The sequence below is a fragment of the Vulpes lagopus genome, chromosome 11 (genome assembly GCF_018345385.1).
Source record: "Vulpes lagopus strain Blue_001 chromosome 11, ASM1834538v1, whole genome shotgun sequence".
Taxonomy (NCBI): Eukaryota; Metazoa; Chordata; class Mammalia; order Carnivora; family Canidae; genus Vulpes; species Vulpes lagopus.
The window spans coordinates 63,105,072-63,122,259 of NC_054834.1; the positions used below are offsets into that span (position 1 = coordinate 63,105,072).

Genomic DNA, 17,188 nt, shown 5'->3' on the forward strand with positions numbered 1-17,188 from the left:
TGTTCCTTCTACTCCCACACATGCCCCTCCATGGTTGGCACATCTCCTAATTATTCCCATCTACTCCCTCCCCATAGACCTTTTGTGTGTATATTTTGGCACACATCCTCTGTTTCTGCCTAGTTCTTCTCTCTCTTTTTCTTTCCCTGCCTCCCCCCTCCTCTTCATAACTCCTTAGAGAATTTGTTAAACTATACACTCTTTATTATTAATGTACATTTATGAAAAATTCTTCACAGTTACAAAAGTGCATGGTTATAAAATCATCTCCATACAAAGGTTGGCATCTTCCCTTTCCCCATCCCTCCCTAACCCTCCCACCCACAGACATCAGCATTCCACAGGACAATAGCTTAGAAAAACTGAGAGCTCAGTGAATCCAGAGCTCTCCACCCAAAGCTGTGGCAAAACATGGTGGTGATTTACATAGGACTTTGCAACTTGCCTCCTTCATCTCCCTTTTGCCTCCCCTGAGGTGGGTAGAGCAGACAAGATTCTCTAGCTTTGGGAAATTGTTCTTCTGAGAAATGGGCAAAGATGTCTCCTTATACTCTTCTAGAGCTGAAAAGGATGTCAGAGCAATATCCACAAAAACATCTATAAGGAAAATGGAGGCTATAGGTGTTTCCTGATGGTTGAAGAGAAATGTCTTTCTTGGGCTATTCAAACCATATGCCATCTTCCTTGAAAAGAGCTAGCAAACTCTATAGCAACTCTGGGGACCTATTTCTGCAGAATTTCCCGGTACTTCCTATTGGAATGGAGAAACAGGTGAGGATTTGTCTGTTGGTGACCGGAATCAACTGGTCCAGAGTGGTGTGGTACAGATTGGGGTCTTTGCTAAAGAACAATTTTCTTGGTGCACTATCATAGCACTGTTGGTTAGCTAAACTTTGATATCCTCTGGCCCAGCATAAAGGAAGCTTCTGTGATAAAGACAAATCTCTGAGAGATAGAGAATGGAGGGAAGCAGTCAGGCTGTTGCTAGGTTGCCTCAGCCACACATTTATCTCTTTTTATATTTTTCTGAGCAGTGATCCCTAACCCAAACCTAATGGGATTCCACTTAGTGTACCAAGTGATGCAATGAACAGATGGCTGAGTATACTGTGTCAGAGAATTGAACTCAAGTTCCAGAGAGGTTGGCCCCATATCAGTAGATACCCAACATTCATGGAACCTCATGAACAGACACATTGCCTCAGAGATGCCCCAATATTTACACGTTAACTAGTCTGAAAAAACTTATTCAAGGCTTGTAGGAATATCTTCATGGTTTCTTGGTCAGCAGGATTGTGTGAACATTTACAACTAGGGCAGTTATATTACCTCTAGAGAGGTGTGCTTCTAGAAGCTTGGTTCTGATAGCCTGCACAAGAGGGTGGTGGTGATGGGAGACATGGAATTCCTTGGCAGGTGAGAAGTTTTATTATTGTGCTTTAGCTAACTGGGGACCTTCTAGCTGCTGGAGAAGAATCTGTTCTTTAAATGTCATGTATCTTACTCAGAAAAATTTGCCATTAATGGGGACAAATAGTCTTATTAGAAAGGACATTTGAATTCAAGGGGGTATTAGGTGTCTTGTTTCATTCTAGTTCTATGCAAAAAGGTACATATCTTAAAATATATTAACTATATTTCAGTAAATAAGAGTCTCTAGGAGATTATAATAGATGTATATGGTGTCCCTCTATGGGAGGCTTAGCTATTTGTGTCGAGACTATTTCTAAAAGTTCCTCTCCAAATATATTAGGCTGTTAGCTTGACTGTTGAAGAGTAGCCTGGGTATCATGGAAGAGGACAGCAGGCACAGTTCTACTCCAGATGCCACAGGAGCAGGATCTTGCACAAATGTTATTAGTGAGATGTAGGGGATACAAATTTCAAGTACCCCAGGTCTAGCAAAGTTTCTAGGTGCTCGTTTGGTTGACTAGCTCAGGGAAGCATGAGTAAGGGAAGACTTCTTGGAAGTTGACATGCTTTTTTTCCTTTATTCTTCTCTCAGGAGGATGGGGTGATGCAACATTGTTGGAGCTGGGGGGCAATGTAGAAAGCCCCTGTTTTAATCTTTATCCTGGCCAACCTTACCAACATTTTGGACTGTGCCTTAATTTCTTCTCCTATCCTGCTGAGGTTCTCACCCCACAGTTCTCTTGCACCCTTTGTATCACTTGCAACACAACACAGCAGGGCTTGAGTAGGAGGGGTTAGCACAACTTCCTCTCTTGTTTCCCAAATAATTTTTTTTTGTATGACTACCACCATGGCCACTAGTTCTAATGTGTTATTTACACTTTGCAAGGCAGATGACTCCTATTCAGGTGTTATTTGTGCTGCTTCTATGTTTCAGAGGCTGTGATTTGCTCTACTCTGAGCACATCGAAATCTGTGCAGCAGCTGGATTTTGCTGCATTTTATTTAGCTGATCTACTGGATGTTCATGGCTGCTGAATCCAAGAGCCCCACTACCCTGCCATCTTGGCCATTCTCTTCCCCAAGCACCTGGGAAAGCTGGAGAGAGAGCCAAGTTGAAGTTGAGTCTCAACTTTTCTGCTTTGGCAAGTCACACCTGCTCTTGAGTCTCTATTTTCCATTCTTCAGAATAGGAGTAATTATGTTTGGTTTGTCTCCCACTTAGGGTTGTGAAAAGTCAAGATGACGCTGAACAGCCTGTTAGGAGCTGTCCAGTGCTGAACAAATACAGGGAAGGATCTGAGGAAGCTGATGATGAAGATGGAGTTAACAGCAGCAATGATGATAATAGCGCTTTGCACATGAAGTTAACTTGATTTGTGATGACTGATTAGACACGATTTCCCTGAATGGAGCTGCCTATCACCTTCCTTCTAGAGTTTACCCAGATAGCCTTGGGTAAGATACTCAGCTCTCTACAATTAATTCAACTGTAAAATGGAAATAATAAAGACCACCAGGCAGTGTTGCTGTGAGAATTGAAATAGGAGAGTCAGTAGATTTAAAAGTGCCCAGAAGAGAGCCTAGCCATCATTGGGAGCACTTATTCATCAACACTACTTTAATTTGAACTTATATAACTTTAGAGGGAACTGTGGTGTTCTCCGGCTTGGATAGGATAGAAAGAGCACAGACTTTATTTTGCTTGTTAAGCAACATGTGACTTTAAACTCTCTTTGAACCTTCATTCCCTCATCTATACAATGGGAACAACAATGCTTACCTCACAAGATTGATATGTGCATTAAAGAGAATTGCCTGTGGAGAGAGCATATCACAGTGTCTGACACTGGCAAGTGCTTGGTAATTAATAGCTCTCATACCCTGATGCTTAAATGGGTGAATTTCTTGGAAGAAAGAGAAAATCCTCCTATAGTCACAACTCTGGTGGCCTTTTCTTCCATCAGTCTTGGCTACTCTCATGCTACAGTGCACTTTCCTGGTGAGATCCTTTGGCATGAGCACCGTGGCAAGAACAGTCACAAAATTAGGAGTTCCAGGGTGCCAGGACTCTTGCTGCCCCATTGCTGGTCCTCCTGCTTCCCTCTTCTGAAGCCAAAGCCTGAGAGAGAGCAGGAGAAGATTAGATACCTCCACTTGGTACCTGGGACCTCACTGGTAGGCTGCAATTGATGGATGTAGTATGAGGGGCAGTCCTTAGGAGGTGGTCTTATCTGGTAACTTCTGGCAGGAGGAGGCCTCAGGAGCTGGCATGGAGGTGTTCTCTCCCTTTGGAGGCAGTGGTAAGCAACTCCAGGAGTTGAAAGATTCGGTGTCAGAGGGAAGTTTTGGTCCTGTGCCACACCTGCTATGTACTTAAGTTACAAGGATTAGTCTCCGTTCTCACACACCATGCATGATCTGGCCTCTGTCATTTGCTCATGTCCACCCTTCTTTATCTAGTTGACAAAGCAGACAATTTTTGATGACTCAGTTCACAAATTGCCTCCATTCTTGTAATTCTCTTGGACTTTCCTAGGCACAGTTGATGATCCCTCCTCTGGGCTTTCATAACTCCTCTGAGAGTGCTGACAAATTGTCTTAAAGGGAATAGTTTTTGAATCTCTCTCTTCCATTAGAGGTAAGAGCCTTGGGGGCAGGGACTAGGTCAGAGTCACCTGACATTTCCAGTTCTGGCACAGTGTCTGGCCCACAGTTGAAGCTCACACAAAGATAGTTTCCTGACCTTGTTTGGGTCATGACAGAGGTGGCCGGCGCACCATGAGCCAGAGTGAGCAGTGTCTGGTGGTCAGCAGCAGTGGTGGCCAGCAGCATGGAGGGACACCAGGAGCCCACATCAAATCTCTTCCTCTTCACTGGCCTTGCTCCAACGGTGGCAGCAGTTGGCTGTGATGCCGAGGAGGAAGTTGGTGGCCACGGAGGCAATGGAGACCACGAAGCCCACAAATGCAATGAAGAGGTAATCATCCAGGGTCAGGGTCAGGTGGCAGGCCTTGAAGCTCTCCTCAGTGAGTGAGAAGAGTGGGGCGCCCTCGACTTCAGGGGGGCCTCGGCACTCAGCTAGCTGAGAATCTGCAACACAGAACCCAGGAGTGGTGAGGGGCTGGAAGAGAGGAAGTGGAATGGATAGCTCCTTACCTCTCCCAAGAGAAGTTGATTTTTTTTTTTAAATTGAGTTTCTTCTATGTATCAAAAATTTTACTTACCTTATTTGCTCTCATCAATAGCCCTTGAATCAAGTATTTTTATACCTGCTTTTATAGTTGTGGACATCGATGCTCAGAGAGTTTAGTAACTTGTCTCTAGTCCAATTGTCACTACTGATGGTAGATCTGGAGCTTTCGTGGCACATTATGTTATCTTACAATAGCCTCCTAACTGTTTTCTAGCTTCTGCTTTTAAACCATCTTGATGCAGGTGGCTGAATATCTGAAGTCCTGTCATGTACTCTGAGCTTGAAACCCTCCCTTGACTTCTTACCTTCCCATGGAATGAAAGCCAAGGTCCTTACCATGTCCAAGGACTCTTCTCGTCTTTTTCCCTCTACTCCTTGTTCACTCTGCTTCAATCCACCCACCCTTTTTGATCATTCTTCCATCACCGTGAGCATGTCCCTTTTCAGGGTGGAGAGAAGGTGCCGTTGTATTTGTCTCATTTATCTCCTGAATCCTAGCACATCTCCATCTCTTGCTTCCTTGAGGACTCTGCTCAAATATCACCTTATTAATGGGGTCTTTCTAAATCATTCTATATAACATAATAATACCACACTACCTTTCTCTGGGTATTCTCTACTTCTCTACTCTGCTTAATTTTTCTCCATTATCTTGGGCACCTGGGTGGCTCACTGGTTGAGCATCTGCCTTTGGCTTGGGGCATGATCCCTGGGTCTTGGTATTGAGTCCTGCATTGGGCTTCCCACGGGGAGCCTGCTTTTCCCTCTGCTTATGTTTCTGCCTCCCTCTCTGTGTCTCTCATGAATAAATAATCTTTTTTAAAAAAGAATTTTTCTCCATCATATTTATCATGTCTCATAGTTTATTATCAGTCTCCTCTCCCTTAAATATAAGTTTTTCCCATGATGTCCCTAGTCTCTGAATAATTTCCTCTTTATGAAAGTGCTCAATGAGACTTTGTTAAATGAATGTGTGGATGGATGCTTCCAACTCTGAAGCATTGGGTCTTTCTATTATCCCATGTGGCTTTTCCAGGTATGTAGAGTATAGGGTTAGGAATATGGGCTCTGAAGATACTGTTCTGGGTTCAAATCCTCTTTCTACTTCACACTAGGTGTGTGATTGTGGATGAGTTACTTAACCTCTGTGTGTATTGCTTTTTTCATCTATAAAATAGTGTCTATTTTATTGGGTTGTAGTGAGAACTCAATGAGTTAACATATGTAAATAATACATTCTTGCTGGATAATAAGTACTATGTAAGTGTGTGCTTTTATTATTATCCTAAGCTGGTCTCCCTGGACAGGTCAGTGAGGGTCCTGCCTTGGAGATGAGAGTGGTGTCAGGGAATAATTCTGCCAAAAAGTGCCAACCACCAGCTTTTCAGCCGGCAGCCATTCCTTTGTTCAGTAGATAAATATTAATAAAGTTTTCACCTTGGGCAAGTCTTTTTTGACCTTTCTGGCTCTTGTGCTCTCCCTCCATAAGAAGGGGATCATTCAACCTAAATTGTCTAAGAGAGTCAATGTGAAGAAGTTTTCTAAATTAGGTGGTGCATAAATGCTATTTATTCATTCTATGGTTTTTGAGAGCAAAGAATAAGATGATTGATTTTAGTTGACCCCTTTGACAAGTGGATGAACTTCATTCTCCTCAGAAATGAGGAGTCGGTTTTAGGAAGAAGATGCAATCTCTCCAAACTCCAGGTGGAGGGGTCCCTGTAGGCCACATGCACAGCACTCCAGACCCTGCTCAGGACAAGATCACGTCTGGAGTTGAGCATCAAGGGCTCTCCTCTTGGAACTGAAGATGCTGAACTCCAAAGTCTACTGTGTGCATGACTGAGGTGGTGGCAAGATAATGTGAAGCTGGGGAATGTGGGGGAACTGAGCCCCAGCAGAAGAGGCTCTGAGTGCAGCTGGCAGGATCCCGAATGAATTCAAAATCAGAGCCTAAGGGCTGCTGAAGCCCTCTAGTAGGTCAAGAGACCAGTCTTGAGGCTGAGTTATATCCCAAGGGCACTCTTATGTCCCTCTTTGTTGGGATTTGTCAAAAAAAACATGGATAATAGTGGAAGAAAAAAAGGTGACATAGGAAAAAGGATTGCCTAGTCTTACCCACACTGGCAAGTTCTTTCCACCCAAGAGGAAATATCCTGGAGAGTGTGATGTGGTGAAAAGTACGTTCTGCAGAGAACAGGGAACCTATGTTTCTAGTTGTGGCCACTGGACAGTTACTTTCCCTCTTTGGAGCTCATCTGCACTGTCATGAGGCTGCACAGATGGGATCTCGGACCCCTCTCCTGTTCTCTGGGAGGTTGTGCTTCTTCTGAAGGGCAGCGGGGGCCTCAGAGATCACAGAAAAGAGCGGGCCCCCTGGTGTGGTGGAGGCTGTGCTCCAGAGTACCCTCTTTGTCCTTAGTGCACAGGAGAGAGGAGAGAGTATGCAGCCTGCAAAGGGTGGGCAGGTGGGCAGATTGCTCCAAGCAGCCTCCCCCTCATGCCCCCTAGCATTGCCCCATCTCTGTCCCCAGCTATTTTGGTCCCAGAGAATTTCCTCCCACAGCTGTGTAGAAACAGTGGAATCGTGACCCACAGCCCCCCCAAACTATTTTGGTTCTGGGCTCCCCACTCAGTCCTCCTCCCCCTCCTACCTCATTCAGCATCGCTCTTTCTGAACACACTCTGAGCCAGGCTCTGGGAAAGCCCCTGAGATGGTCCTCCAATTATTTCCTGTTGTTCTGCTGCTGTGGGCTGGTGCCAAGGCTCAGTGGCCACGCAAGAGCTGATGGCTAGGCACAACAACTAAACATTGCCTGCCGCCAAGTGAGGCTAGAGCCCATCAGGCCTGTGTGATTCCAGGCTCCTTCAGTTTCCAGTGCGCCCTCAGTTGAGATTGGTTGGTCAAATTGCCACATCCATTGCCCAAACCTTGAGGAGCTCTGCCGAGCCCCTTTGGCCAGTCAGAACTCAGACCCTGCCTCCTTGTGTTAGCTTTGGACCTGACTCTTCAGGATATAGCCAGAAGGTGGCCAGACTGCCAGGGTTTGAATTCTGACTCCCACACTTAACAGCTGTGTTGCTTTGGGTAAGCTACTGAACCTCTCTGTGCCTTGGTTTCCTTCTCTATAGAGTAGTGGGTGTGTGTGTAGGTCTCATCATGGTTCTTATGAGGATGAGATGAGCTAAATAGGAAATATGCTTAGGATAAAGCATAATAGTAACTGGAAGATCGTCAGTACTAAAAGAGTATTAAGCATTTCTATTTCTTTGAGTTTTCCCAGCACTTACAACACTTAAAAAGCAGCCTGGCTGAGTAGAACAGAGCTTGGAAGTCAAATCAGCTTGGGTTTTATCCATGGCCCCGATACTCTCTAAATGAGTGACCCTGGGCAAGTCTTTTCATTGTTCTAGATTTCAGTTTCTTCACCAGCAAAATGGAGGTCATAGAAGTAGGGGTAAATAATGCGTGCTGAGCTCTTAGGTCCTGATGAAAGCTCAGGACCCACTGTCTATTACTAGCTAGTCTTGCTTACTATCTGTCTGCCTCATTAGGTCCTAAGCACCACAGAGGCAAGGGCGGGGTGTGTGTCATTCATGAATGGCCCCTGGCGCCCAGCATACACAGCAAGGGCTGCATGGATAAAGTGAGCGGGCCGGTGCACGCAGAGGCCAGCACAGATCAGGGCACGTGCTGGTCCAAAGAGCTCGCAGTCCCTCCCTGTTTTTTGGAGCCTTTGCTTGCAGTGAGGCAAGCCCCCCTGTCCCCCGGGCTGCCCAGTTCCTGCCCACCTGCCTTACCCGCTGTGCAGCGCTGGATCCGGTTCCGCAGCCACTTCAGCAGCGGCTCCATAGTGCAGCCGCACACCCAGGGGTTGCCGCCGATCTGCAGGGTCACCAGCCCTGGCAGGCCCTCCAGGGCCTCGAGGCTGAGGAAGGCAAGGCCCCCGTAGCTGAGGTCCAGGTCTCGGAGCTGCACCAGGCCCTGGAAGGCCTGGGGGTGCACCCTGCGCAGCCATGGGTTGTGGCTCAGGTCAATGTGCACGAGGCCGTGAGCTTCCTGGAACATATCAGCTGGCACGTGGCTGAGGTTGTTGTAGCTCAGATCTAGGTGTGCCAAGCGCTTGGCGTGCAGGAAGAGGCCTGGGGGCAGCTCCATCAGGGAGTTGTTGCGCAGATCCAGCACCCGGAGCTCCATGTAGCACGTGAGGTAGCCGGGCGGCACGGCCGCGATGCGGTTATGGGCCAGGCTGAGGTTGCGGGTGTCCATCGGCAGGTCTGGGGGCACGGAGAACAGCCGTTGGCTGCTGCAGTCTACCACCTGGTTATGGCACGTACAGAGGACCGGGCAGCTGGTGCCGGCATCCGAGTGCATCACCCCGGCTGCCAAGAGGAGGGAGACCAGCAGCACGGCCGGGTGGGGGGGCCCAGGCCAGGGCAGCTGGGACCAGGTGTCACCCATCTCAGGCAGCTGGCAACAGCAGTGCTGTAGGGAGCCCACTGGGGCTGAGGCCGTGTCCATGAAGCAAGAGTCAGTGCCTCCGAACGACAGCTACATCAGGGCCAGAGTCCTGGAAGGTGGGGCTTCTGGGCACGTGGTATCATGGCTCAAGCCTTTGCCCAGAGCCTCTAAGCACCAGAGGGCTCCCTAGGTGAGATCCACAGGGAGTACCCTTTGGAGCCCAGGGGCCAATCAATCCAGCTGAGGTCCCTCAGGATCTGAGAAGATGATCAAGACTTGGGAGAGGAAGGAGCTGAGGATGAGGCTGGACCTGCTGCTAGCAGGTCGTGGATGTGGAAGGGTCCTTGTAGATCTGTGTTCCTCTCACCCATGACTGCTGGGTGCTTCCTCTCTGTACTATGTTGGAGAGGTGGTGCTGGTGGGTGGGGGGAAGGACATGAAAGGTGTCTGTTGAAGGTCCTGGGGCATCGAAAAACCCTGAGCCCTGTCTCACGTCTGGGACCAACTAGGAGGCCAAGTCTCCAGCATGGGAAGTCTCAGAAGCCATTCTTTCTGGTAGCTTACGGGACTCGAGTCCAAGGGGGTCCTGGGGCGGGTGTTTTGGGAAGGGAGCCCGGCGGGGGGTGGGTCCCCATGGGCTTCCTGAAAGCCCGAGTCCTCAGCCTCAGCATCTACTGAAATCCCCAAGGAGGCTCTTCTTTTCCCAGGTTGGGGAGGACCCGAGTGACACCCGCTGTCGGCTGCCAAGTCTGGAAAGAGCCATATGTCCTGGTGGTGCAGGAGTTGGGCAGCTAGGACAGCTTTGGCGACTTGTCCTGAGCCGGGGCCGCTCTCCCCGCCGGGCTCTGTGTTCAGCAGGCCGGGACAGAATTTCCTCTGTCAACAAGGAAAGCACTCAGGCAGAGACCGCTCAGCCCTCTACCCGCCCCCCCCCCTCCTCCCTGCAGCCCCCCTTGGTTCCCTGCCCCTACGTCTTCCCTGCTTCTAACTGAGTCCTCTGCATACTGTGGGTCAGGTGCTGCGGGCAGGGTCGGAGAGACCCCACCCTCCCGTGTGGTCGCCTGTCCTCCTCGGGGGTTCTGTCCCTGGGGGAGATGTGTTTGCTTCTCCTCCTAGCCTTGCCCCTCAGCATCAAACACCCCACCCTTGAACAACTCTAAGAAAATATGCACAGGCACACTCATCTGGTCGTTTGCATAGCCCTTTCAGACGCGGTTAGCACTCCGCTCTCCCTCCCTCGCCCTCTCCCTCATCTCTCTCTCTCTCTCTCTCTCTCCTCTCTCCCTTTCTCTCTCTTTCTCTCACACACACACACCCACATGCACACATTGTTCTCCTGTGATTCCCCCCACATTTTGCCCTGCTCTGGGCTCACACCTCCCAGTTTTCTGCCCAGCTGCCTTCTGTACACGCACTCCTGCAGAGCCCCCTGTTCAGACTGCCCCCCCATTTTTCACCCCCATGCATACCCCTAATGCTAGTGCCCCTTCTACAAGCACCCCACTCTGCCCCCCACTGTGAGCCCACGCCCACATTCGGTCAGGCAGAGAGACAGCACGATGACACACCCGGTGTCTCAGCCCCGCCGTCCACCCGCATCCCTGGTGGCCCCCGCAGCCTGCATCCTCCGTGGCCCCTGGCTGTCCTCACTTGTCCTCCCTCACCCCTTCAATCTGGCACTGCCTCCCTTCCGAGCACTTCCAGCCTCAATCCCGCCCACTGGGAAATCACCCAGTTCCTTTATCCAGACCCATTTTTCTGAACCCCAAGGTCTCGCCTTCCACTCCCAGAGGCCCTCAGGGGCCCACTTACTCTGTTCCAAGGACACAGCCATCAATCTGCGGCAGACACGGGTCTCCCTCCCTCATCCTGGAATCCCGCTCGCTGCTTCAGGAGAACAGATTGCCTCCCCGGCACGTCCCCTCCCCCGGCCTCTCCTCCTCCATGGCTCCTGGATCCCGGGGCAGCATCCTCCGTGGTTTCCCGTCCTGTGCTCCCGGTGCCTGGCCGTTCCCCTTCTTTTACTCAAAAAGGGGAATCAGAGAGAGGATGCTTAGAAGAAAGTTCACAGAATCCGAATGCTTCTTCCCGAAACTCAGCTGGTGCTGAGGCTGCTGGGGTATGTGGCTTCCGCCAGGTCTTCCCCTCCCTCCGCCTTCCTTTCCTCTCTCCCCCTCCTCTCTCCCTTTTTCGCTCCCTTTTTTTCCTCGAGGGCCAGGTACTGACGTTTCACTGTCTCTTAGCAACTGCCTCCACATCTCTGAGCAACAGGAGAGCTGGCTATGGACCCCACTAAGATGAGAGAGACTGGAACGAAGCAGTCGCAGAATCCACAACCACCTGAGGGGTCCTAGTGATAGGGCAAGGCGGGCAGGGGGGGGAGGGGGCAGGGGGCAGGGCAAGGGGAAGGCAGAGAGGCAGGCAGGCAGAGAGCGCAAGAAGGCCCAGTGGGAGAGGTTGGAGTGGGGGTAAAGTAAGGATCTGGAACCTGAGATGGAGGAGGGCCCAGAAGGGAAAATAGAGATAGGTTGGAAAAGGGAAAGGAATTTCTTGAGGGCAGGGGGAGAAATTGGGGAAGGTGATGAAGACATGAATAAGAATGGAAGGAAAGAGGAGAAGTGCATGTGACAAGTTTGCTCACTTGACGGGATATATCTCTGCAGTCCATATGTAGCACCTGCTTCCCTGGGTCTGAATATAGTTTGGTCCCCAGGTACCAGGTGGCTGGACTGGCTCAGGGCTTGTCCAGGGACAATTATAGAAGGTTAGACCTTTTCTGTATTCCTTAATTGTTCCTAAGTCCTGACCTCACAAGCTCGGAGAGTTTTGGGACATAAAGAGCCAAGTGACAGGTCCAGGCAGGGTACCTGGGGCTACAGACACACTCAGGTCTATTTTTAGGAGGATGGAAGCTTCCAGAATACCTCATAGTCTTGATCTCTTTCTCCAGGTCCCAAGGATTCTGTCTGCTATCCCATTTCCATTTTTTCAAGCTCCATATACCTCCCCCCACAGACTGACCTCACATGAAGGTAAAGTCTTTGCAACATCTCTTTTCTTGATGACCCATTGAACAAATTTCTAGCCACGTTGCATTTGAAAAACCAGCTTGACCAGTTGCTTTGGTCAAAGAGCTGGCTCATTTCTTTATTTTAATAATTGTTTATTGAGCACTCACTGTGAGCCACGTGCTTAGCTATAAGATGGGCATATAGTTGCCAGTAGGATGGATGAAGACTTTGTCCTTACAGGGGTCACCTTAGTCCTGTATGTTCACTTAGTTGATCTAGGGCCTCTTCTTAAGTCTTTGGGGAAAAACCAAAATCAAAGAGCAGAAAACACATGTTAAATTGTACAGATTCTAGGCATGTACAAAGTCCTCAAAATCATTGTCTTCTCTAACACAATTCTTTTTCCTTTATGGTCTTAGAAGTTCTGCTGCTGAGCATTGTCTTCATATTATATTCATTTGGAATCTTTCATGTTCTACAGTGTCTAGTGCAGGGTAACACAGTACCTACTTCACTAATATTGATATATCGAATTGGTTGAGGTAAATATGATTTGTATCTCCCCCTCCCTGACAAAAGGGAATGATTCTTAAACTCATTTAAGAGCTTAGAAAAAGAATGTTAATCTTAATGCACAAAACAGAGCAACCCATGGAGAAAAGTAATCCATTATAAACAAGGACTGTTGGCCTCAGTAGAGCAAAGCTAACATGATACTTTACTAACATTAACTGCAAAATGATAGAAAACAGAATTATTTCAATAGAGACTAAGAAAGATGGTCAGAACATTTCAATATTTAGTGTTGACTAAAGGCACATTAACATACAAGTGACAAATAATGGAAGTTTTCTTCCTTTACATAGCATGAAATTTATGTTTACAGTAAGACCAATAATATGAGTAAAGGAAACTACCTGTGAGAGTTTCCTTAAAAAATAGGATCTAGACAAGAATGCCTTGTCATCCTTGAAAACAGTTTTCTGGCTTTTACAGTTGGGATAATGATGATGTTTAGCTCATGGAGTTATTATATGCCATATGAGTCGTTATTAATAAAGTACTTAGAATAGACACAGTGAGCACTACAGATGTGTTTGTTAAGTGAACAAATATAATACAAGGCAGAGTGTAAAATTACTGAAATCTTTATGCAGAAGGGAAAACCAATTGCCTGAAAGTGAGAGAAGGAAGGAAAATATCCTATTTGCACATGACTTCAATGTATTCTGGTGCAGGATAAGCCTCAAAACCTTCAGAAAACCTCCACTGACCATTGCATATAAGGCCATTGTATAAGATGTCTTCCCTAAAAAAAAAACAAAAACAAAACAAAACCAAAAAATAAAACAAGAAAGTGAGGATAAGTGTGTCCCACCAAGGCAAGGGACTAGGGAAAGGTGAAGGATGGATGATATTCAGCATTGCTCTTATGCAGTGTTCCTGGCCACTTCCTTTAGCAAAATGACTTTCTCCTATGTAGCACACTTGCAGCAGGTGTGATTCAATTTTGAGCCCCGGTAAAACGATTATTACATACCATGGCCTTTTGTGTTCTCTTGTGAGCTATTGAAACTGTGACTATTCAATCATGAATGTCAAAGATTTACTCTACTGGGAAAATACACAGAAATTAATCTTAGAGTTGTAGATACAAATGAATTGAAAAAATCATTTTCCTTATTATAACTTCTTGACATACATGGCAAACGAGTTGAGATAATGACAGAAAACCTTTAAATACATGAGAATAAATGTTCAGGGACAATTATGAAGCCTCAGTAGACTGAAGATACAGGAAGAAATGGAAAGTTAATCTCTCTAGTTGCTGAGAAAGCTTAAAAATAGAAAAGATGACTTTGAATTTTATAGTATAATAATTTAGTGAGGTATTTAGCAGAATCTGGTGAACTGGTGATGAAGCCATTTGGGAAAAAGTGGACAAGGATGCACAGATGATGTTAATGAAGATGATGATAATGACGGGGAAATGCTGAGTAGTAGTGGTGGTAGAATTTCCTAACTAAAAGATTAAAACACATATTGCAAACTGGAAATCAGCCAATGGCATTACCTAGTGTTTGTGCTTTGGAAATCACCATGGGATGCACCATGCTTTGAGGAAGTGATTCTCACCATCAGAATAAAGAAAATGAAAAATGGGAAATGAAACCAGTGTTGAAAGTCATCTCCAAGCAAGAAATGTTACTGAGACATTGGCATCATACCTCATTTTTATGCATTGAAGACATTCCAAATGGTCCAAAGAATTAAAGAGAGAAACAAATAATAACAAAATGACTATCAGGGAGTGAACAGAATAACACATTTGTCCCAATCATGGAAAGAAGATGTTTTGTCTATCTGTGTGTCAAGGAAATAAGGAGAATGTCATTTGCAACAAGAAGGCTTTTGACAAACATGCAACATTGAAGACATAAGTTTTCCTTGAGCAAAAAAATAACAAAACCAAATTACAGAGAAAGGAAAGAAACTCAGTGGAGAAACAGATTTTAGACATAAGTGATTTGAAATAATCTGTGCAAAATATGTTAAGAAATGCTTACAGATATCATTTTATTTATTTTATTTTTTAATTTTTAAAAGATTTATTTATTTTAGAGAGAGCACTAGCGGGGGAGGGGCAGAGGGAGAGGGAAAGAGAATCTCAAGCAGACTCTCCACTGAGTCTGGAGGCTGAGGGGAGTATGTGGCGGGGTGCTCCATCTCACAACCCTGAGATTGTTACCTGGGCCGAAATCAAGAGTCAGTGCTTTACTCATTGAGCCATCCAGGGTCCCTCCGATATCATTTTAAAATTGATAGAATAATAAATTCCTCTAATGCAAATATAGAAAATAAAGTGTTATATAGGTTAATTGTATTTCAATGAAAACAAAATAAAACAAAACCCCAAACACCATGGTAGACAATATCCTAAAATGGCCCTTGTGGTATGTTGAATAAGGCCCCCCAAGGTGTTTTTATTCTAATCTCTGAAACCTGTAAGTATGTCACCTTTTATAGCAAAAAGAACTTTGTAGATGTGATTAAATTAAGGACATTGAGATGAGATCAGCCAGGTGGGTCTAATGTAATAATAAGGATCCCTCAAAGGGAATGAGAGGTAAGAGAGTTAGAAAAGGAGATGATGGTGGAGGCAGAGGTTGGAGATGCTACTTGCTGACCCTGGAGATAAGGAAGGGGCTGGGAGTCAAAGAATGAAGCCTCTAGAAGCTACAAAAAGCAAGGAAATAGATTCTCTCCTGGAGACTCCAAAGGAATATAGCCCTGGTGACCCATGTTAGGCTTGTGACATCTAGAACCATAAGATAATACAGTTCTTTTAAACTGCTAAATTTGTGGTAATTTGTTACAGCAAGGGGTAACTAAAATAGTCCTCAAGATTTCCAACTCATGTACTCCCTGGTCCTTGAGTTTCACCCAAATCTGTGAGTATGATGGGATATCACTCCCATGATTTATCCCAATTGTAAGTTGCCTTTGGGGATCCCTGGGTGGCGCAGCGGTTTGGCGCCTGCCTTTGGCCCAGGGCGTGATCCTGGAGACCCGGGATCGAATCCCACATCAGGCTCCCGGTGCATGGAGCCTGCTTCTCCCTCCGCCTGTGTCTCTGCCTCTCTCTCTCTCTCTCTCTCTGACTACCATAAATAAATAAAAATTAAAAAAAAAAAAAAGAAACTGTAAGTTGCCTTTGTGTTAAACAAAAGGGAGATTACCCAGGTTGGTGTTTCCTACAGGTGAACCCTTAAAATGGATACTGTCCATTGCCAGCTCTGAGAATGGGGTGGGGAGACATGTGGAAAGGTGCTGAGAGCTTTCTGGTTGCTGAGACTGACCTCTGGGCGACAGCCAGCAAGGAATCTGCAAGGACTTGGATCTGCCAATGAGTTTAGAAGATGGCCTAGAGATCCAGATGACAATGTAGCTGGCCAACGTGTGGACTTCATTCAGCCTCATGAAACACCCTGGGTAGACAGCCGAGCCATGCTGTGCCAGGACTGTGCCAGGACTATAGAGCCATAAGCTCGTACTCGAGTGTTGTTCTAAGCCAATCAGTTTGTGGCAATTTGTTATGCAGTAATTGAAAACTGATATAAACGTCATGTGGAAAAATGCTTGATTTGACTAGAGAGTAAGTGCAGAACAATGAAAAGCATTTTGTGATAATAGTTAAAGCAGTAATGATAAGGGCACCTGGGTGACTCAGTTGGTAAAGCATTTGTACTCTTGATTTTGGCTCAGGTCATGATCCCAAGGTGGTGAGAGGGGGCCCTGCTATCGGGCTCTGCGCTGTGCATGGAGACTGCTTGAGATTCTCTCTTTCCCTCTCCCTCTGCCCCTCCCCTTCAATAAAAAAAAAAATCCAGCAACAATAACAAAAAACATCTGTGAAATTCCATGTGCTGGAGGAGACAGCTATGTGTACGTATTGTGCATTGTGGCACCTGGAGGGGTACTGGTGCTGCCCGGGAAGCACGTGGAATCACGTTAACTCAAAGCAGAGCAACATTCAACTCATAGTTAATTGCTAACTCATAACTCATACTGCGGCACTCATTAGCTGTGTCACTCATCCTCGCTGTGCTCGGTTTCCTCATCTCTGGAATGGGCGTGGTTTCAGTATGTACCTCACAGGGCTGCCAGGAGGTTTGAAAGACGCAACACAGGCAGAACCTGGCACAGTTCCTGGTCCTTTCTAGAAGCTCTATGGGTAACCCATTACTATTATTATTTGTTTTATTATATAAAAGTGAATTGAATGCCTTTTTTTCAGTCTTTAAAATGTCTTGATTCAACTTGGAAGGCATTATGATGTGGTGGAGGCCTGTGTAACACAGTGGGTACAGCAAGGACTATGGGGCAACAACAACAACAATGGCAACAACAACAACACCTGACTGGGGGGAATTAGTAAAATGAAATGACCTATGTAAAATAGGTCGTTGTACCTGGCATACTGACAACTCTCAACAAAATTTCACTGCTATTATTGCCATTATTTCTGGAAGAAATTGGTGGAGATGAGTATGGAACCACACCTCCAAACACTGCACTTGTTTTTGGGCAGTAACCCCAGCCCAT

The 17,188-nt window shown here is 46.5% G+C and overlaps 1 protein-coding gene across 1 annotated transcript; it reads right to left on the reverse strand.

Annotated features, from left to right (window-relative positions):
- Positions 1-337: 337 nt before the first annotated feature.
- Positions 338-11,167, reverse strand: LRRC55 (leucine rich repeat containing 55). The gene is made up of 3 exons (XM_041773570.1): positions 10,884-11,167; positions 8,411-9,947; positions 338-4,506 (listed from the first exon to the last, which is right to left on the reverse strand). Exons 2-3 carry the CDS (start codon positions 9,129-9,131, stop codon positions 4,271-4,273), a joined length of 957 nt encoding a protein of 318 aa, XP_041629504.1. The 5' UTR covers positions 9,132-9,947; positions 10,884-11,167; the 3' UTR covers positions 338-4,270.
- Between the last annotated feature and the right edge of the window lie 6,021 nt (positions 11,168-17,188).